This window comes from Lissotriton vulgaris, chromosome 2_1, assembly GCF_964263255.1.
Source record: "Lissotriton vulgaris chromosome 2_1, aLisVul1.2, whole genome shotgun sequence".
In the NCBI taxonomy this organism is placed as follows: Eukaryota; Metazoa; Chordata; class Amphibia; order Caudata; family Salamandridae; genus Lissotriton; species Lissotriton vulgaris.
In genome coordinates, this window is record NC_141687.1 from 978,251,312 (window position 1) to 978,266,227 (window position 14,916).

Here is a 14,916-nt window from a genome sequence, read left to right on the forward strand (position 1 = left end):
CGCTGGTGCGTCACAAAAAGTGACGCACCGGCGGCGCAAAACTGACGCAAGGCCTTCATAAATAAGGCCCCTGAAATGTGTCAAAAACGTGCCAGTGAGACTTGTGGGTGGCGTTCTAACATGTGGCCATGTTTCTGTGTCATGGTGACCATCAACGGCAGCTAGTGAAACAAAGAATTCATTTTATTTCTTCTGTCTGTTACTCAGAGATTATTATAGCACCAGACGTGTATATTTGTTGCATAAGGTGACCACTTCAGGCCATCTGTCAAAAAATGCACCAGTTACCCCATGAGAGAGCAAGGCACTCAATTTAGATGGCCTAGATGATAATCCAACAATCTCCCAACAAGGACTTTCTGAAAGGAAAAGAAGGGGTGTAAGGGTAAGGGAAGGTGAGAGAGAGAACACTCTGCATCAGTCAGAAAATGTCATATGAGAAGCCCTCCACATGCCAGGAGAAGATTATATTGAAGTGGGCGATTTCAGGGTCATATAGGCCATGAAATAACAAATTACAAAAAGGGGGTGGTGATGAACAGAGTGTCTGAGTTAAACAGACCACTCTTACCCAGTCCAAAGATCAGGGCTTGATCCATCACCGTTATTTATCTCACTGCCCCATCCCAGCTCAGAACCTGGCTATATGCAAATCAGTCTGTCCCTGGCCCAGTGCATCATGGGAACAGGGCAGACTAAACTACCAAGCCAATTCTTCACCAGAAAGGAGACAAGCTACCGGGGACCGGTTTCTGGCATTTCAGCCTTCTTCGGCCCGGCTTGCTTGAATCCTGATGGAGCAGTGAGAAAGGGACTCATGTCTGAGTATACCCTGCCACACCTATAGTGGCCAAAAACGATTTACAAAAAGGGGGTGGTGATGAACAGAGTGTCTGAGTTAAACAGACCACTCTTACCCAGTCCAAAGATCAGGGCTTGATCCATCACCGTTATTTATCTCACTGCCCCATCCCAGCTCAGAACCTGGCTATATGCAAATCAGTCTGTCCCTGGCCCAGTGCATCATGGGAACAGGGCAGACTAAACTACCAAGCCAATTCTTCACCAGAAAGGAGACAAGCTACCGGGGACCGGTTTCTGGCATTTCAGCCTTCTTCGGCCCGGCTTGCTTGAATCCTGATGGAGCAGTGAGAAAGGGACTCATGTCTGAGTATACCCTGCCACACCTATAGTGGCCAAAAACGATTTACAAAAAGGGGGTGGTGATGAACAGAGTGTCTGAGTTAAACAGACCACTCTTACCCAGTCCAAAGATCAGGGCTTGATCCATCACCGTTATTTATCTCACTGCCCCATCCCAGCTCAGAACCTGGCTATATGCAAATCAGTCTGTCCCTGGCCCAGTGCATCATGGGAACAGGGCAGACTAAACTACCAAGCCAATTCTTCACCAGAAAGGAGACAAGCTACCGGGGACCGGTTTCTGGCATTTCAGCCTTCTTCGGCCCGGCTTGCTTGAATCCTGATGGAGCAGTGAGAAAGGGACTCATGTCTGAGTATACCCTGCCACACCTATAGTGGCCAAAAACGATTTACAAAAATCCCGGGAGCTTGTTTCCTTCCCAGTGTAAGAATTGGCTTTTGTAGTTTGGTTTGCCCTGTTCCCATCATGCACTGGGACAGGAACAGACTAATTTGCATACAGCCAGGTTCTGAAACTGGGATGGTGCAGTGAGCTAAAAAACGGTGTTGGATCTAGCCCTGATCTCTTGACTGGGTGAGAGCTTTCTGCTTAATTCAGAGACTCTGTCCCTCACCACCCCTTGTTGTAATATTTTTGTCCACCCTAAGCGTGGAAGGGTATTCTCAGATGTGAGACCCTTGCTCATTGCACCATCAGGATTCAAGCAAACCGGGCCGAAGACGGCTGTAATGCCAGAAACCGTCCCGGGAGCTTGTTTCCTTCCCAGTGTAAGAATTGGCTTTTGTAGTTTGGTTTGCCCTGTTCCCATCATGCACTGGGACAGGAACAGACTAATTTGCATACAGCCAGGTTCTGAAACTGGGATGGTGCAGTGAGCTAAAAAACGGTGTTGGATCTAGCCCTGATCTCTTGACTGGGTGAGAGCTTTCTGCTTAATTCAGAGACTCTGTCCCTCACCACCCCTTGTTGTAAATATGAAATAACAAATGGCACAGTGAAAATTCAAATGTATGGGTAACACACATGAAAGTATAAACAAGGAAAGGAAGTAAGGAATGATTCTCGTTACTTCAAGGGAGATGGAGACAACGAGCCTTCAAAGATACTCAGTAACAACCTAAGACCAAGAAACACTTGGAAGACAGTTTGTCAACAGGCAGATATGGAGATGGAACCAATAAGTCCAAAGTTCTTGCAGAGAAGGACCCAAGCTGAGGAAAGTCAGTAAAGCAACAAAGAAACAGGGAATACACGAACCGGGGAAGAAATAAAGCAACACATGTGAAGGACATAATGCACTAATGAACTGAGCAAGAACGGGAGCCATGCAACAGATGGGAAGTTGCCAAGTGCCATCTTGATGGCTCCTAGCCCTTTTATAGGAACCAGAAGGTACCTCTACTGACCCTGACTCGGAACCACCTGTCCTTGTCCCTCAGTGCCTTTATGCGAGCCAGCAAACACAAGCCGGTCCTCCATGTTCTCCAGTCCTTCTGTGTGTTTTCTGTGATTCTCAGACAGAATTGAACTGTTTTGAACTGTTGTCTCTTTGACTGAATTCCCCTAGATGAAATACTGATAATCAGTTAGATCTCTGCACGCCAGCTTACCATTTGACCTCCAAGTTCTGCACTTCAATGATGCTAGATGCAGAGGAAAAGTCTTCTAAATTTAATGTGTTACTATTTGTTTGGGTGTGTCAAGTACTGCATAAGTGAAACTTAACCTCATCAGAGCGTCGAACGTTCAGCGCCCAGTGCTGAACGTTCGAAGAACAAATGCTGGCCCGTCGGCCAACGGTCGTACGCAGCACTGGGGAGGTAGTGCTCGTGACGACCGTTGGCCGACGGCAGCAGTTAAGGGGTTAAGAAGTGCATATTTTCAGTAAAGTCCATGGCTGGGTTTGACACTAATTCATGTCAACCAAAACAGTATGGTTTTAGCTATTGTTTGGAGATGGAGGGAGGTAAGAAATTTGGTTATTGGTTTATAGGGATGGAAGCCCCACCCAAGCAACAACCACAATCCTTATCAGGGTGAACCACAAAAGTTGCTAAAAGTAACTGTGTGAAACCAGTTTAGAAAACTGGAGTAAATTTTAATAAATAAAGCGACACCAAAAGTTAGAGAAGCCATGCAGTAGAACTGGAGATAACAATTTTAAACGTATTTAGGGAAAATAGCAACAAGAAGCACAAAGCGCCGTTCATGGTTATATAGTCATGCTAGACTGGAGGAAAGTAACAAAGTCCAGACCGACCATAATGGAGTGCAAGCTGGATACAGGGACCATGTTAGTCCTGCAGAAGAGTTATCTTTTCTAGTCTGGCAGGAAAAGTTCTTTTCATGTTGGAGGGAATCCGAGGATGAAGCTAAACGAGCAGGTCAAGGGTAACGGATAATCGTTGCTGTAGAGTGAAGAGCCTGTCTTTGCTAAAGTTTTGCACTGTTTGACCATCGCAGAAGGTTGCTGATGGCTCGAAGTGTAAGTCTCGTGTTGTCAGCTGTCACGGGCAGTCGCAGGCAGCATGAAGAGCAGTTCACGTTGGCTGTCATCACTAGTAGTTGGTTCTCAGTGTGAAGAGGCCACTTAACGGTTGCGAGGATTGTTCCCTTTTCTTGAGGAAGACTTTTACCGATGGCAGCCAAGGGTCAAGAACCTGGGGGGCATCTCTTGGGGTTCAGGACTCACTCCAGCAGAGGCCAGCAGCATGGATCAGGCTTTTCCAGTTGGTGCTAGTCAACTGGGCAGTTGCAGGGATGCGTCTTGAGGATAGTTGTGTCCCTGTAGATCACAGAGGCTGTCAGTCAGTTGACGCTTGGAGTCACGGTGGGTAGCCTGGGATCAAGGCAAGCAGTTCCAATTTTCCTTCGTCAGACTGCAAGGAAGTTCTTCCAGCAGCATGGCAGACTTTCTGGCAAGAGAGTTGTCCTTCTTTAAATTCTTCCGACGGTCCAGGAATGGTCTTTAATTTTATACATGGTGCCAGACTTTGTGTGGAGGAATTTCTTGATATACCCCCAAAACTGTTTTGTGTCAGTTCATCCTTTTCTCCCGCACCTAGCTCCTAACTTTCTAGGGTGACAAAGGCAAGAGCAGGCCTGATGTCATGTTCCTTTATGTGTATTGTAGGCAGGGCCCTTTGAAATGAAATCAGGGCAGGGGGCAGCTACTCCCTTGCCAACCTGTTAGGAAGACCCTCTTCCTTCACCCCTAGACTCACTTTGTATCATGGTCTAGGACCAGTACAGAAACCCCAATAGCAGAGCCATTCATAGTCATGTGACACAGGAGACTGGCAGAAAGGCATTGTTGGTTTGGGCAAGAAAGAAAAGGCCAGCTTTCTAAAAGTGACATTTCCAAAATTATAACTTAATAACCAACTTCACCATTAAAGACATTTTAAAATTTTTAAATTACAATTAATTTGAGTGTAAACAGCATATCTCTATCTGGTCCCAATCTGAAGTTAGCACGTTTTTAATGTAGCAGAGGAACCTGGTGTTTGTCTATGGCATATGATAGGCCTTACATTAGTGAAAAACGACTTTAGGAGGTTGTGACTGCCAAGGACATAAAAAATGTAAACATACGTGTCCTTTTAAATACTATGCACCCTGTCCTATAAGCCTTTTAGGCCTAACTTATGGTGACTTTAAGTATTTAAAAGGAAGATTTAGGCCTGGCAAAATGTTTGTTTTTCCAGGTTGAAATGGCATTTTAAAATTGCACTACAGTGACATGTTTTAAAAGATTACTTTAGTGGGTTGCACAATGAGTGCTACAGCCCACTGGGAGAGAGGATGTAGTCTTAAGGCTAGAGCGGTCAACCTCGAAGCTGGGGTACCGGGTTCGAGTCTCGGCAACAACGCTCAACATCCTGTGATTCTGGGCAAATCACTTAATCTCCCTGTGCATAACAAAAATTATTGTGTCCATTTGTAATGAAACGTTGCTAATGTAAAGAGCTCTGATACCTGATGTCTCGGGTCTAGTTCGCGCTATATAAAATATTAAAATAAATATTCTAACTAGGTGTAGTCCAATTGTACCATGTTTTAAGGAGAGCGCACAAGCACTTTAGCACTGATTAGCAGGGATAGAGTGCACAGAGTCCTAATGCCAACAAAAACAATTTCAGCAAAGGAAGGCAGTGAAGGAAAAATTGACGAATACCACACCAAGGATGTCAGGTCAAACAAGGGAAAATAGCCAAATGAATTCAGAACCAAAGAGTTATGACCCAGGTGGTATTAGATCGTTGTAACAGTGAAGGTATGATCGAATACTGTAAACTACAAAAAAAAAATCAATATACAACCTATGACATACAAATGCTTGAAGGAGTTTAATATGGGTCACTCATACAGGTAGGGGTGTGCGGTAAACTCCGCTCCGCCGGCGTGGTTCGTGTCATTTTGGAACAGTCCTGCAGAAAAACTCTGTCAGCCGCTGGCAGACTGGAGTTCAGTTTACTGGTGCACTCAGCACTAAGCTTAGCACTGAGAAATGTGTTGTTTTGAATGATTGAGGTGGTCACCGGCACTTGCTCTCTGAAGAACTTCAGATCCACAGTCTAGGGTTACCGCCAGTGGATTCAGCGAGCACCCATTGAATGCAGCAAGATGATGAAAGTCTCGCACAGGTGCCTTGGGTGTAAATTAGACTTAGTTCATATAGAATTCCACGGTTTACTGCAACCCTCCACATGCATGTGCACTGCAGGAGACACGATGGCGGCACTCAGATGCTCAATTTTTCTAGGGGATGTCCTCTGATCGTCTTAGTTTTTGGACTGCTTCGACATCTCTGAAATAATTTTTACTACTTCAGTGTATCAGAGTTAATTTCGAGGCCATGGGCAGTATGTGCTAATTAAAAATGCAGTCACATAATTATTTAAACTTGCATTTCTTAAGTTGTAGTTGTATTAAGTAATTAATATTGGAGCATTAACTGTTCTCCAAGTGGGTCTTCTGAGTGCGGTTTAACTCCAGGACGTATCATTTGAAGCCATGGTATGTTTTCAAAGATGGAGTAGTTAGGTAAGGTTCTACATGTTAGGTAAGGTTCTACATGTTATCAGTTTAATACACCACATCACTAAATCAAAGGAGAGAGGGAGGACTAGATAAGCTAGTCTGAATCCCCGCTTTTATATATCCAAAATCAAGAGAGACTAGCTAGGTTTATACAGGTAAGACTCAAAGGAGTACGTATGTCAAGGAAAAACCAGTAGGTTTTATTTGAAAGCCCTCACCCACCAACCTAGTTGGTGGCATGCTTCATCATCGGGCCCCACCACAGTGGCACCTAACGTGCCCCGGGTGTGCTTCGACGCCAGGTTACTGCGGAGCTGGTATAATTGCTGAGTGTGCAATGTGGTGAGTGTGAAGGTGAAGATTAAAAAGCCATACAAAAATCCCAGCACCCGAGGGTAAAAACTATTTTAATGAAACTGGGTATCTGTTGGCAAGTTAAAAGGCAGACGGACACAGTGGAGTATGGATTATGACCTCCAGTGTCCTGTGTGGTCTACATGTTTCAGCCTGGCCTTTCTTAATTTTGAAACAGGCTTTCCTCAGGACCAAGTGAGTATGTGTGGGGTTATAAAATTAATTTACAGTGAGTGTATTCAGGATTTTATGTGTAGCACGCACTAAGGTGCAATATATGGGTGAGAAGGGGATTCCCTCTCGCTTTGACAGTATTTAGCTGATCAAAGCCTCCTTGGGTCGCCTGGCAGAGAAAAAGACCGAAACTATCGATCTGGTTCCTCCTTGGACCTGTAATCCTTCTGCGGCGCCCGGATGTGATCATCCGGGCGCCGCAGAAGGATTACAGGTCCAAGGAGGAACCAGATCGATAGTTTCGGTCTTTTTCTCTGCCAGGCGACCCAAGGAGGCTTTGATCAGCTAAATACTGTCAAAGCGAGAGGGAATCCCCTTCTCACCCATATATTGCACCTTAGTGCGTGCTACACATAAAATCCTGAATACACTCACTGTAAATTAATTTTATAACCCCACACATACTCACTTGGTCCTGAGGAAAGCCTGTTTCAAAATTAAGAAAGGCCAGGCTGAAACATGTAGACCACACAGGACACTGGAGGTCATAATCCATACTCCACTGTGTCCGTCTGCCTTTTAACTTGCCAACAGATACCCAGTTTCATTAAAATAGTTTTTACCCTCGGGTGCTGGGATTTTTGTATGGCTTTTTAATCTTCACCTTCACACTCACCACATTGCACACTCAGCAATTATACCAGCTCCGCAGTAACCTGGCGTCGAAGCACACCCGGGGCACGTTAGGTGCCACTGTGGTGGGGCCCGATGATGAAGCATGCCACCAACTAGGTTGGTGGGTGAGGGCTTTCAAATAAAACCTACTGGTTTTTCCTTGACATACGTACTCCTTTGAGTCTTACCTGTATAAACCTAGCTAGTCTCTCTTGATTTTGGATCAGTTTAATACAGCCATTTACCTGTTCATACTAAGGAGTGTGTTCCCATCCCAAAATGGACACTGCATACGTCAAGTTGTGTGTCTCCTCCGCTTCTGCTTAGACATTTATGGACTATAGCCATATAATTAATAATTTTTTGCAGTGGATGCTAGGGTACTGGATGTGTGTTAACTATCGTGATACTCAAGCTCTGCATTTGTTGTCTTGTATGGTTGTCTAACTGCTTTAGTTATCTTTAGGGTCCAGCTTCTTCTCCCTGACTGGAGCCTCAAGCGTGTATTGTTTGGTGCTCTCAGTAGGGTTCAAGTCTGGGTCTTTACAATTTTTCTTGCAGTTGTAGGGCACAACTTTGTGTTGGAGCAAGTGCACTGTTCATATAGTTCTGAATGAATGTGCGGTTGCTGAACACCGTGTTTCTGAAAGAGAAAGTGACTGTCCTACTCCATCTCGCTTGTGGAACTCTGCTGAATTTGGCAGAGTGCTTTGTCAACTCCACGGAACTCAACCAGCCCAGGCCTACATAGAGGTAGCTAACTCTTCAAAACATGGGAAGTAACAAATTGCTTCTCACCTGTCTTAAACTTCATCAATGCATTAGAAGAAGGGAGGAGTGATCAGTAAATGTTTTTTTCTTAGTGAATAACTTTAATTTATGAGAAAAAACTGACATACAATAAATCTGAAATACATCTGAAAAGAGCCCTCATTCTTCTAGTGTTTAACTGAAAATTGATTTCACACTCCCCCAAAAAAATGGCAATGCTCTGTGCTGACTCTGTTTGAAAAACATTACAATGTCAGAACTGGGCTGTCATAGTTTTTAGGTCTTCTAACATCAGCTTTAGCCTGTGGTATGTTATCTGTGACTATTTTTTGTGTCACAAGTAACTTTATATGGAATCATAGCCATGTGATAATGTAAGGGATAACATACCCTCCTCTGTACATTATAAGGAGCTTGCAAGTTACCGAGGCCTTCTATAACCATATCGAGAAAGAGGGCCGAAGGCCAAGTTCCTTTATAAGGTTATGGAACTCCGAGGTGACTTGCAATATCCTTATCATGTACCCCAGGTCACACCATCACCTTTACCACAAACCACTTAAAACCTTGGTGCGTAGATCTTTCATATGAAAGAGCAAGCATGTTTGTAAACATGAAAAGGGAAAGTAAAACCTCTAGTGCAAAATTATACACATCAAAAACCTGTTAGATATTTGTTACAAGCAGATATTAGAAACAGTTCAATACAAGTCAGTTTTTTTTTTTAAAAGGAAGCTGCAGTAGTTCGTAATGTGTAGAAACATGCAGAAATATTCTAGCTTTTCTGTATTTAAGGAGTGGAAAAATATAAATGCTGTCTTTGTTAGCTAGAAAAATAGAGCAGAAGTAAGAAAAGCAACGTTTTGTTTTTTTGTTACTTTAAACACTACTTCAGTTATTCTCTGTGACCTGACCTGCCTTGCACCTCAGCTGCTGGCAGCAGGCATTGTGATCAGAACTTGACTGTAATGACTTATTATAGTCAAGTTCTGAAGTCTTTTTTTATAATCGGAGACTGGTTGCATCAATAGCAGCCGACTATATAAGGGATAAAGAATCCCCTGCTGTAGTTTATAGGGATATTACTAGTCACCAAGGAGTTCTAAACCATATAGAGGAATGAGACTGAAGGCTGGGATCCTTTATAAGGTTATGGAACTCAGAGGTGGCTTGCAACATCCTTATTGTGTACGTCAGGGGGTACTTTATCCCATATATTACATGGTCACCCCATCACCTTTCCCGCAAACCACTTAAAACCTTGGTGCGTTGCTCTTTCATATGCAATAGAGAGCATATTCGCAAACATGAAAAAGAAAAACCTCTAGTGCAAAATTAAACGCATCAAAAACCTGTTGGCTATTTGTTGCAAAGAGATATTAGAAAATGTTCATTACAAGTCAATTTCTTTAAAAAAAAAGAGCTGCAGTAACTTGAAATGTGATGAAAAATGCAGAAAGATTCTAGCTTTATTCTGAAGAGTGCAAAAAATAAACTTATTCTCTCTTGTCATGTAAGCTATTAAAATAGAGCAGAAGAAAGGAACGTTCCTTTTAAACAGCTGCTTCAATTATGCACCGTTACCTGACCTACCTTACCCTTCGGCTACTACCTCTGGCAACAAGCATTGTGACATCAGAACTTGACTGTAATAACTTACAAAGTTCTGATGTCTTTTCTTTATAATTGGTGAGTGAGTGTGGCACTAGTCACCGATTATAAAAAAATTAGAGATGTGCATTTATATAGGGGTTGCCAAATCCCATGTATTATAAAAAAAATTAGCAGTTGACGTTTATACAAGGATTACAGAATTCCATGTATTTTTAGTATATATCAGTACTCTATTTAAACATCTTATATATGTATGTTACACATTCTCAGTAGTTCTCTTAACAAGATGCTTTGCAATTTTTAGGTTTTGGAGACCAAAGTAATGCTTGACTGTGTTCATGATTCTTAGTCCTCAGAAAAAACGTGGCCTCAAAGAAGGCGGAAATAAGAGGGAGGAGAAAAAGATGTCCTAATAAAAGTAGTCAGTTGTGGGGACAAAGCAGAGGCTCTTCTTGGCTCTACTGCTCCTCTGCCATATATTGCTCACTGCAAGTTTTTTGTGCATGAATAAAAGCCTTGATGGCTTTACAATTTAATAGAAGTTTAGTGCTAAAGAATCATTTGTTGGAATTGAAAACTATTCTCTTCCCATTTCTGAAAATATTACACACCAGTGCCGGCACCATCTGCTCGTTCTTCGAACTGCTGCCCTCTTAGTGCCTGCAGGACCATTCCGGAGACAGACCTGTCATGTTCTGCCAGTAAATTTCTCAGTCATTTACAGCAGAATTACTGTTGGCAAAGGAATGTGTGCATTTCAGATGGACCCCATTCCCTCAAGCGCACCGCTAATCACAAATATTTTCATTTGATCAGCATGGTCTTAATCATAATATACATCCAGGTCATGTGTGAATATGCAAGAATAGAAATCCCAGGCTTGCTCCGTCTGAGGCAGGTGTTTTGCTAGCTTCTAATAGGTGATGGGTGATTAGAACAGCTGTCCACAAGTGCCCAAATGTTGGTCTTCAGCCCTGAGTTCAGCTCTCTTAACTGGCAAACGATTTCGAGTCTCAATGGGGCTCAAGGTCCTACACCGCGGACGGTAACCGAGCAGCATGTGCAGGGACAGCGAAACTGCTTTTTCACCGACTCTCCAGCGTGCCTCACATTGACTCTGTAGAGGGCCATCTGTAATGAACCAAAGGGAGGGCTGATACTCTTGATGTGTTAGTCTCTCTGCTGGGAATGTGACTGACTATTTAAGGTGTTGGTTTAGAGATTCACTGGCAGCAAATACCAGCACATTCCTCATTGGTGAGTAAACAGCTGCCAAATGGCAGGAAATGTAAACATGGATTTTACCCTACCGGAGGATGTCAGGAAGAGTTCAGTGCCTCCATTTTGGGCTATACGCCACTTTCACCTCAGAATTCTGTATATATACATTAGGCATTTCAAAACTAGATGATATACATGTAGGTGTGAATTCTACCCCCCACCCACCCCTTACCCTATTAACACATTTACTTTGCTTTCCTTAACTTACCAGATCAATGCTAAATTAGAATTCAGCGTCAGTGCAGGCACCTTTGTACTTCCATATTCACCCTGCCTCAGACGCTGCAGTGCAATACACTTCCTTTTCTATATTATTAGTTTATACGATTTCATTAGCATTACCTTTATCCCTCACACATTTATGACCGAAGGAGCAATAGCATTCTTTTGGTCCCCCACTGCTTTGGCAATTAAGATATAGTGGTGTCACCATCTTTTCCCCTTGTTGATCTCAGACACCAGTATGATTATTCCCATTTCTCTGTCTCTTGACTTTGACTCCTTTCAGAGAAAATTTAAAAACATAACATATACATTTTAAAGTGCATGTTTATACATGGGAATGAATAATAGGCGTTTATTGTTACCCAACTCAATCGTACAAATGTATCTACCTCAAGAGGGTGAAAGGCTAAGAGATTCTGCCAGGTTTCAACACTCGACTATGGGGCCAAACACAGATTCTTGCAGCCGATGTGTTTGTTGACTTTACTCCCACAACCTAATTGATATTCAAATTTGTTGACCTTTAATTGAAAACTTTCTAACTCTTACTACCCCCAGTGCCAGCGTGCATACCCAGCTACTGTGATGGCTTCCTCACTCCACCTCTATCCACAAGTTTGAACCTGTACAATTAAAAAAGGAGTCCTTAATCTCTCCCTGTTGATGTTTAGCATCTCTGCATCCTCTTACTATGTGAAACGGGCAATAGCTATGAATAAATTAGACATCTTGACTAGGTGTACTAAATGGCTAACATTATTTATATCTTTTATCTGTTCCAAATGTAGGTGTCCTCTGAGCCATCGATGGGCACATATGTGTACCAAGGCTTTGTGCGTGGCAAAGGGTTTGGACAGTTCGGCCTCCAGAGACTTGGTGAGTGTTGTTTTTTCCTAAATGTCAACATTTTGTTCATATAACTCAACTTCAATACTACAGTTTAAAAAAGAAACAGAATTTTCAAGTAACTTTTTATCACAAACTAAAGCTTTCGTAAAATGTTTAATTGAGATTGAAACATTACTTTCTGATTTGTCACAACCATTGTGACTCTTTGAAATACAGACTCTTTCAGAATATGATATGCAAGAAACCAATGTTATCATCTACATTGTACACTCCCTGGAGGAGCTTCATGGGATGCTGAACAGCTACAATAAAAATGATAATTTATTTGAAATGTTTTTATACCAAACATTTCTCAATACATCTGGGGTATCACAAAAATGTAGGGAATGTTAAGTGGGGGGGGGGGCAGTAGAAATGGTCAAGAGCAGGCGTCTAGATGGAAGTTAAGATAGGAATATTCAAGTTAAAAAAAAGTTAATCTCAGGATGTCAGAAATTATGTGGCTTGAGATGCTTCCTCAAAATGGTAAGTGAGGTTGACTTTTGAAAATGACATTACAGGGAATTCCAAGCTGAGGTGGCAGCTTCAGAAATTACATTTTTATCCGGGCTAAGGTTGTCTTAAAATTAGGGGGTTTCAAGAGGAGCATGTTTCTACTACCCAGTCCTCTTAAATAGACTAAACATGGCCAGATGATATGTGAGGTAAAGCAGCTTTGGTTGTAGATGACCTAATGAGACTGTACTCATGAAGATAATTACAGGCTCTCCCACCTTCAGTCCCTCAAAACCATAGAAAGGGCAATAACCACTCTCCAATATGATGAGGCATGCTTGAATGGGCCCCCCTGTCTTGTATAGGCTAGAAAGCTAAGGAAAAGCAGCAGTGGAAACGGAAACATCACAGAGCTTTCGATCTGGGTCAAATGAGAAGGAAAAACACCAGGTCATACAAAATACCCAGGATAGACTGGATGAAGGTAGGATGGCCTAGTTCGGTATGTAACTGTTACCACGGATTTTTTAGCATGCAGTACCATTACCACGGATCCATTACCACGCAGGATCCATTACCACGGATACCTTTACCACACATTTTTTAACAACGCAGGTACTATTACAACGCATACCATTACATCGTAAGTTTAGGTAAGTTTAAAGGTAAGTTTTGGGGTATTGGGTTTGGGTATTGGGGTACAGGGGTATTTTTAGGTTTTAGGGCTGACTTTGGGTTTTGGGGTACAGGGGTATTTTTAGGTTTTAGGTTTGGGTTTTGGGGTACAGGGGTATTTTTAGGTTTTAGGGCTGGGTATGGGTTTTGGGGTACAGGGGTATTTTTAGGTTTTAGGGCTGGGTTTGGGTTTTGGGGTACAGGGGTATTTTTAGGTTTTAGGGCTGGGTTTGGGTTTTGGGGTACAGGGGTATTTTTAGGTTTTAGGGCTGGGTTTGGGTTTTGGGGTACAGGGGTATTTTCAGGTTTTAGGGCTGGGTTTGGGTTTTGGGGTACAGGGGTATTTTTAGGTTTTAGGGCTGGGTATGGGTTTTGGGGTACAGGGGTATTTTTAATATATATTAAAAAAAATTACAATTAAAAATAATTTTATTAATATAATTATTTAATGTTTAAATAATGAATAATTAAATTAAATATTTTAAAAATAATTATTTATAATATAATAATGAATAATTAAATTAAATATTATCAAAATATTTTTTAAAAATATATATATACTTACCTATACTTACGTTGTAATGGTATGCGTTGTAATAGTATGTGCGTTGTAGTGTATTGCGTTGTAAGGGTATCCGTTGTAACATGACCTGCGTTGTAAAAAATCTGTGGTAATGGTATGCGTGCTAAAAGTACGCGTGGTAACGTCATATATCCCCTAGTTCATAATGCCACATGGGGCTTTAAATACAACAGCGGGTGCTTGAAGTGTCAAAGAGGCAGTCTAAGTCTGATAAGGGGACAATAAGCATGTCAAAAAAAACATGCCGCTGCCATACATGGCAGACCAGTAGGAGGTTAAGAGATCAAACAGTGACCAATAGAATGAGAGAGAGAATAGTATGGACCTTTCAACTTGAATAATTAATCAGCAAGACACACGCTACAATGAATGTCCTGTGGTGAAAAGATGTAAAAGAGCACATGCCTGTAGGTTAACTTCCAATTTAGAAGTTAGTATACCATATTGCCAGATGGAGAAAAATACATTCTTCATCTGTAGAGATTCATATAGGATATAACCACTACCTTAACTGATTTTTAGAAGGCATGTTTTAAATTGAAAAGTTCAAACCATGCATCTTTCAATCAATGGTACTGTATCACCTGAAGAAGATAGATATAAGAGCCATAAACCAAGTTGGATATCAAAGCATCTGTGGGAGAAAATGACAGGTCTTCGGGCTCCTTCGCCTGTTATGGACACCATATCATCTGGAGGTGAACAACAGGGGAAAGTGGATCTATCATAATTTGCCAGGATTAGAAAATAATTTACAAGTATGAGACCACTCCCAGTAAAGCCTTAACTAATTGTTTTAAATGTCATGGGAAGTAACCACTTTAGGAATAGAAATCAGAGGAGTCACTGTAAACAAATGGGTTATTGTTTGGGGTGGGTGACTAGCTTACTCAAGACACAACCACAATCGTTTTCTGGTTGAACCCTCAAAGTTACTGAATTAATCTGAGGTCAACCCCTTGGTAGCTATTGCACAGAGTCAAGAGGATTACCTTAAGGCAATGTGTAAAGT

At 42.1% G+C, this 14,916-nt stretch overlaps 1 protein-coding gene across 1 annotated transcript in view; it reads left to right on the forward strand.

Annotated features, from left to right (window-relative positions):
* Positions 1-14,916, forward strand: part of CSMD2 (CUB and Sushi multiple domains 2) — a 1,651,801-nt gene that overhangs the window by 1,626,543 nt on the left and 10,342 nt on the right. The window contains exon 68 of the mRNA XM_086956548.1: positions 12,091-12,178. Coding sequence (XP_086812674.1) covers positions 12,091-12,178 — 88 coding nt within the window. The remainder of the gene's footprint in view (positions 1-12,090; positions 12,179-14,916) is intronic.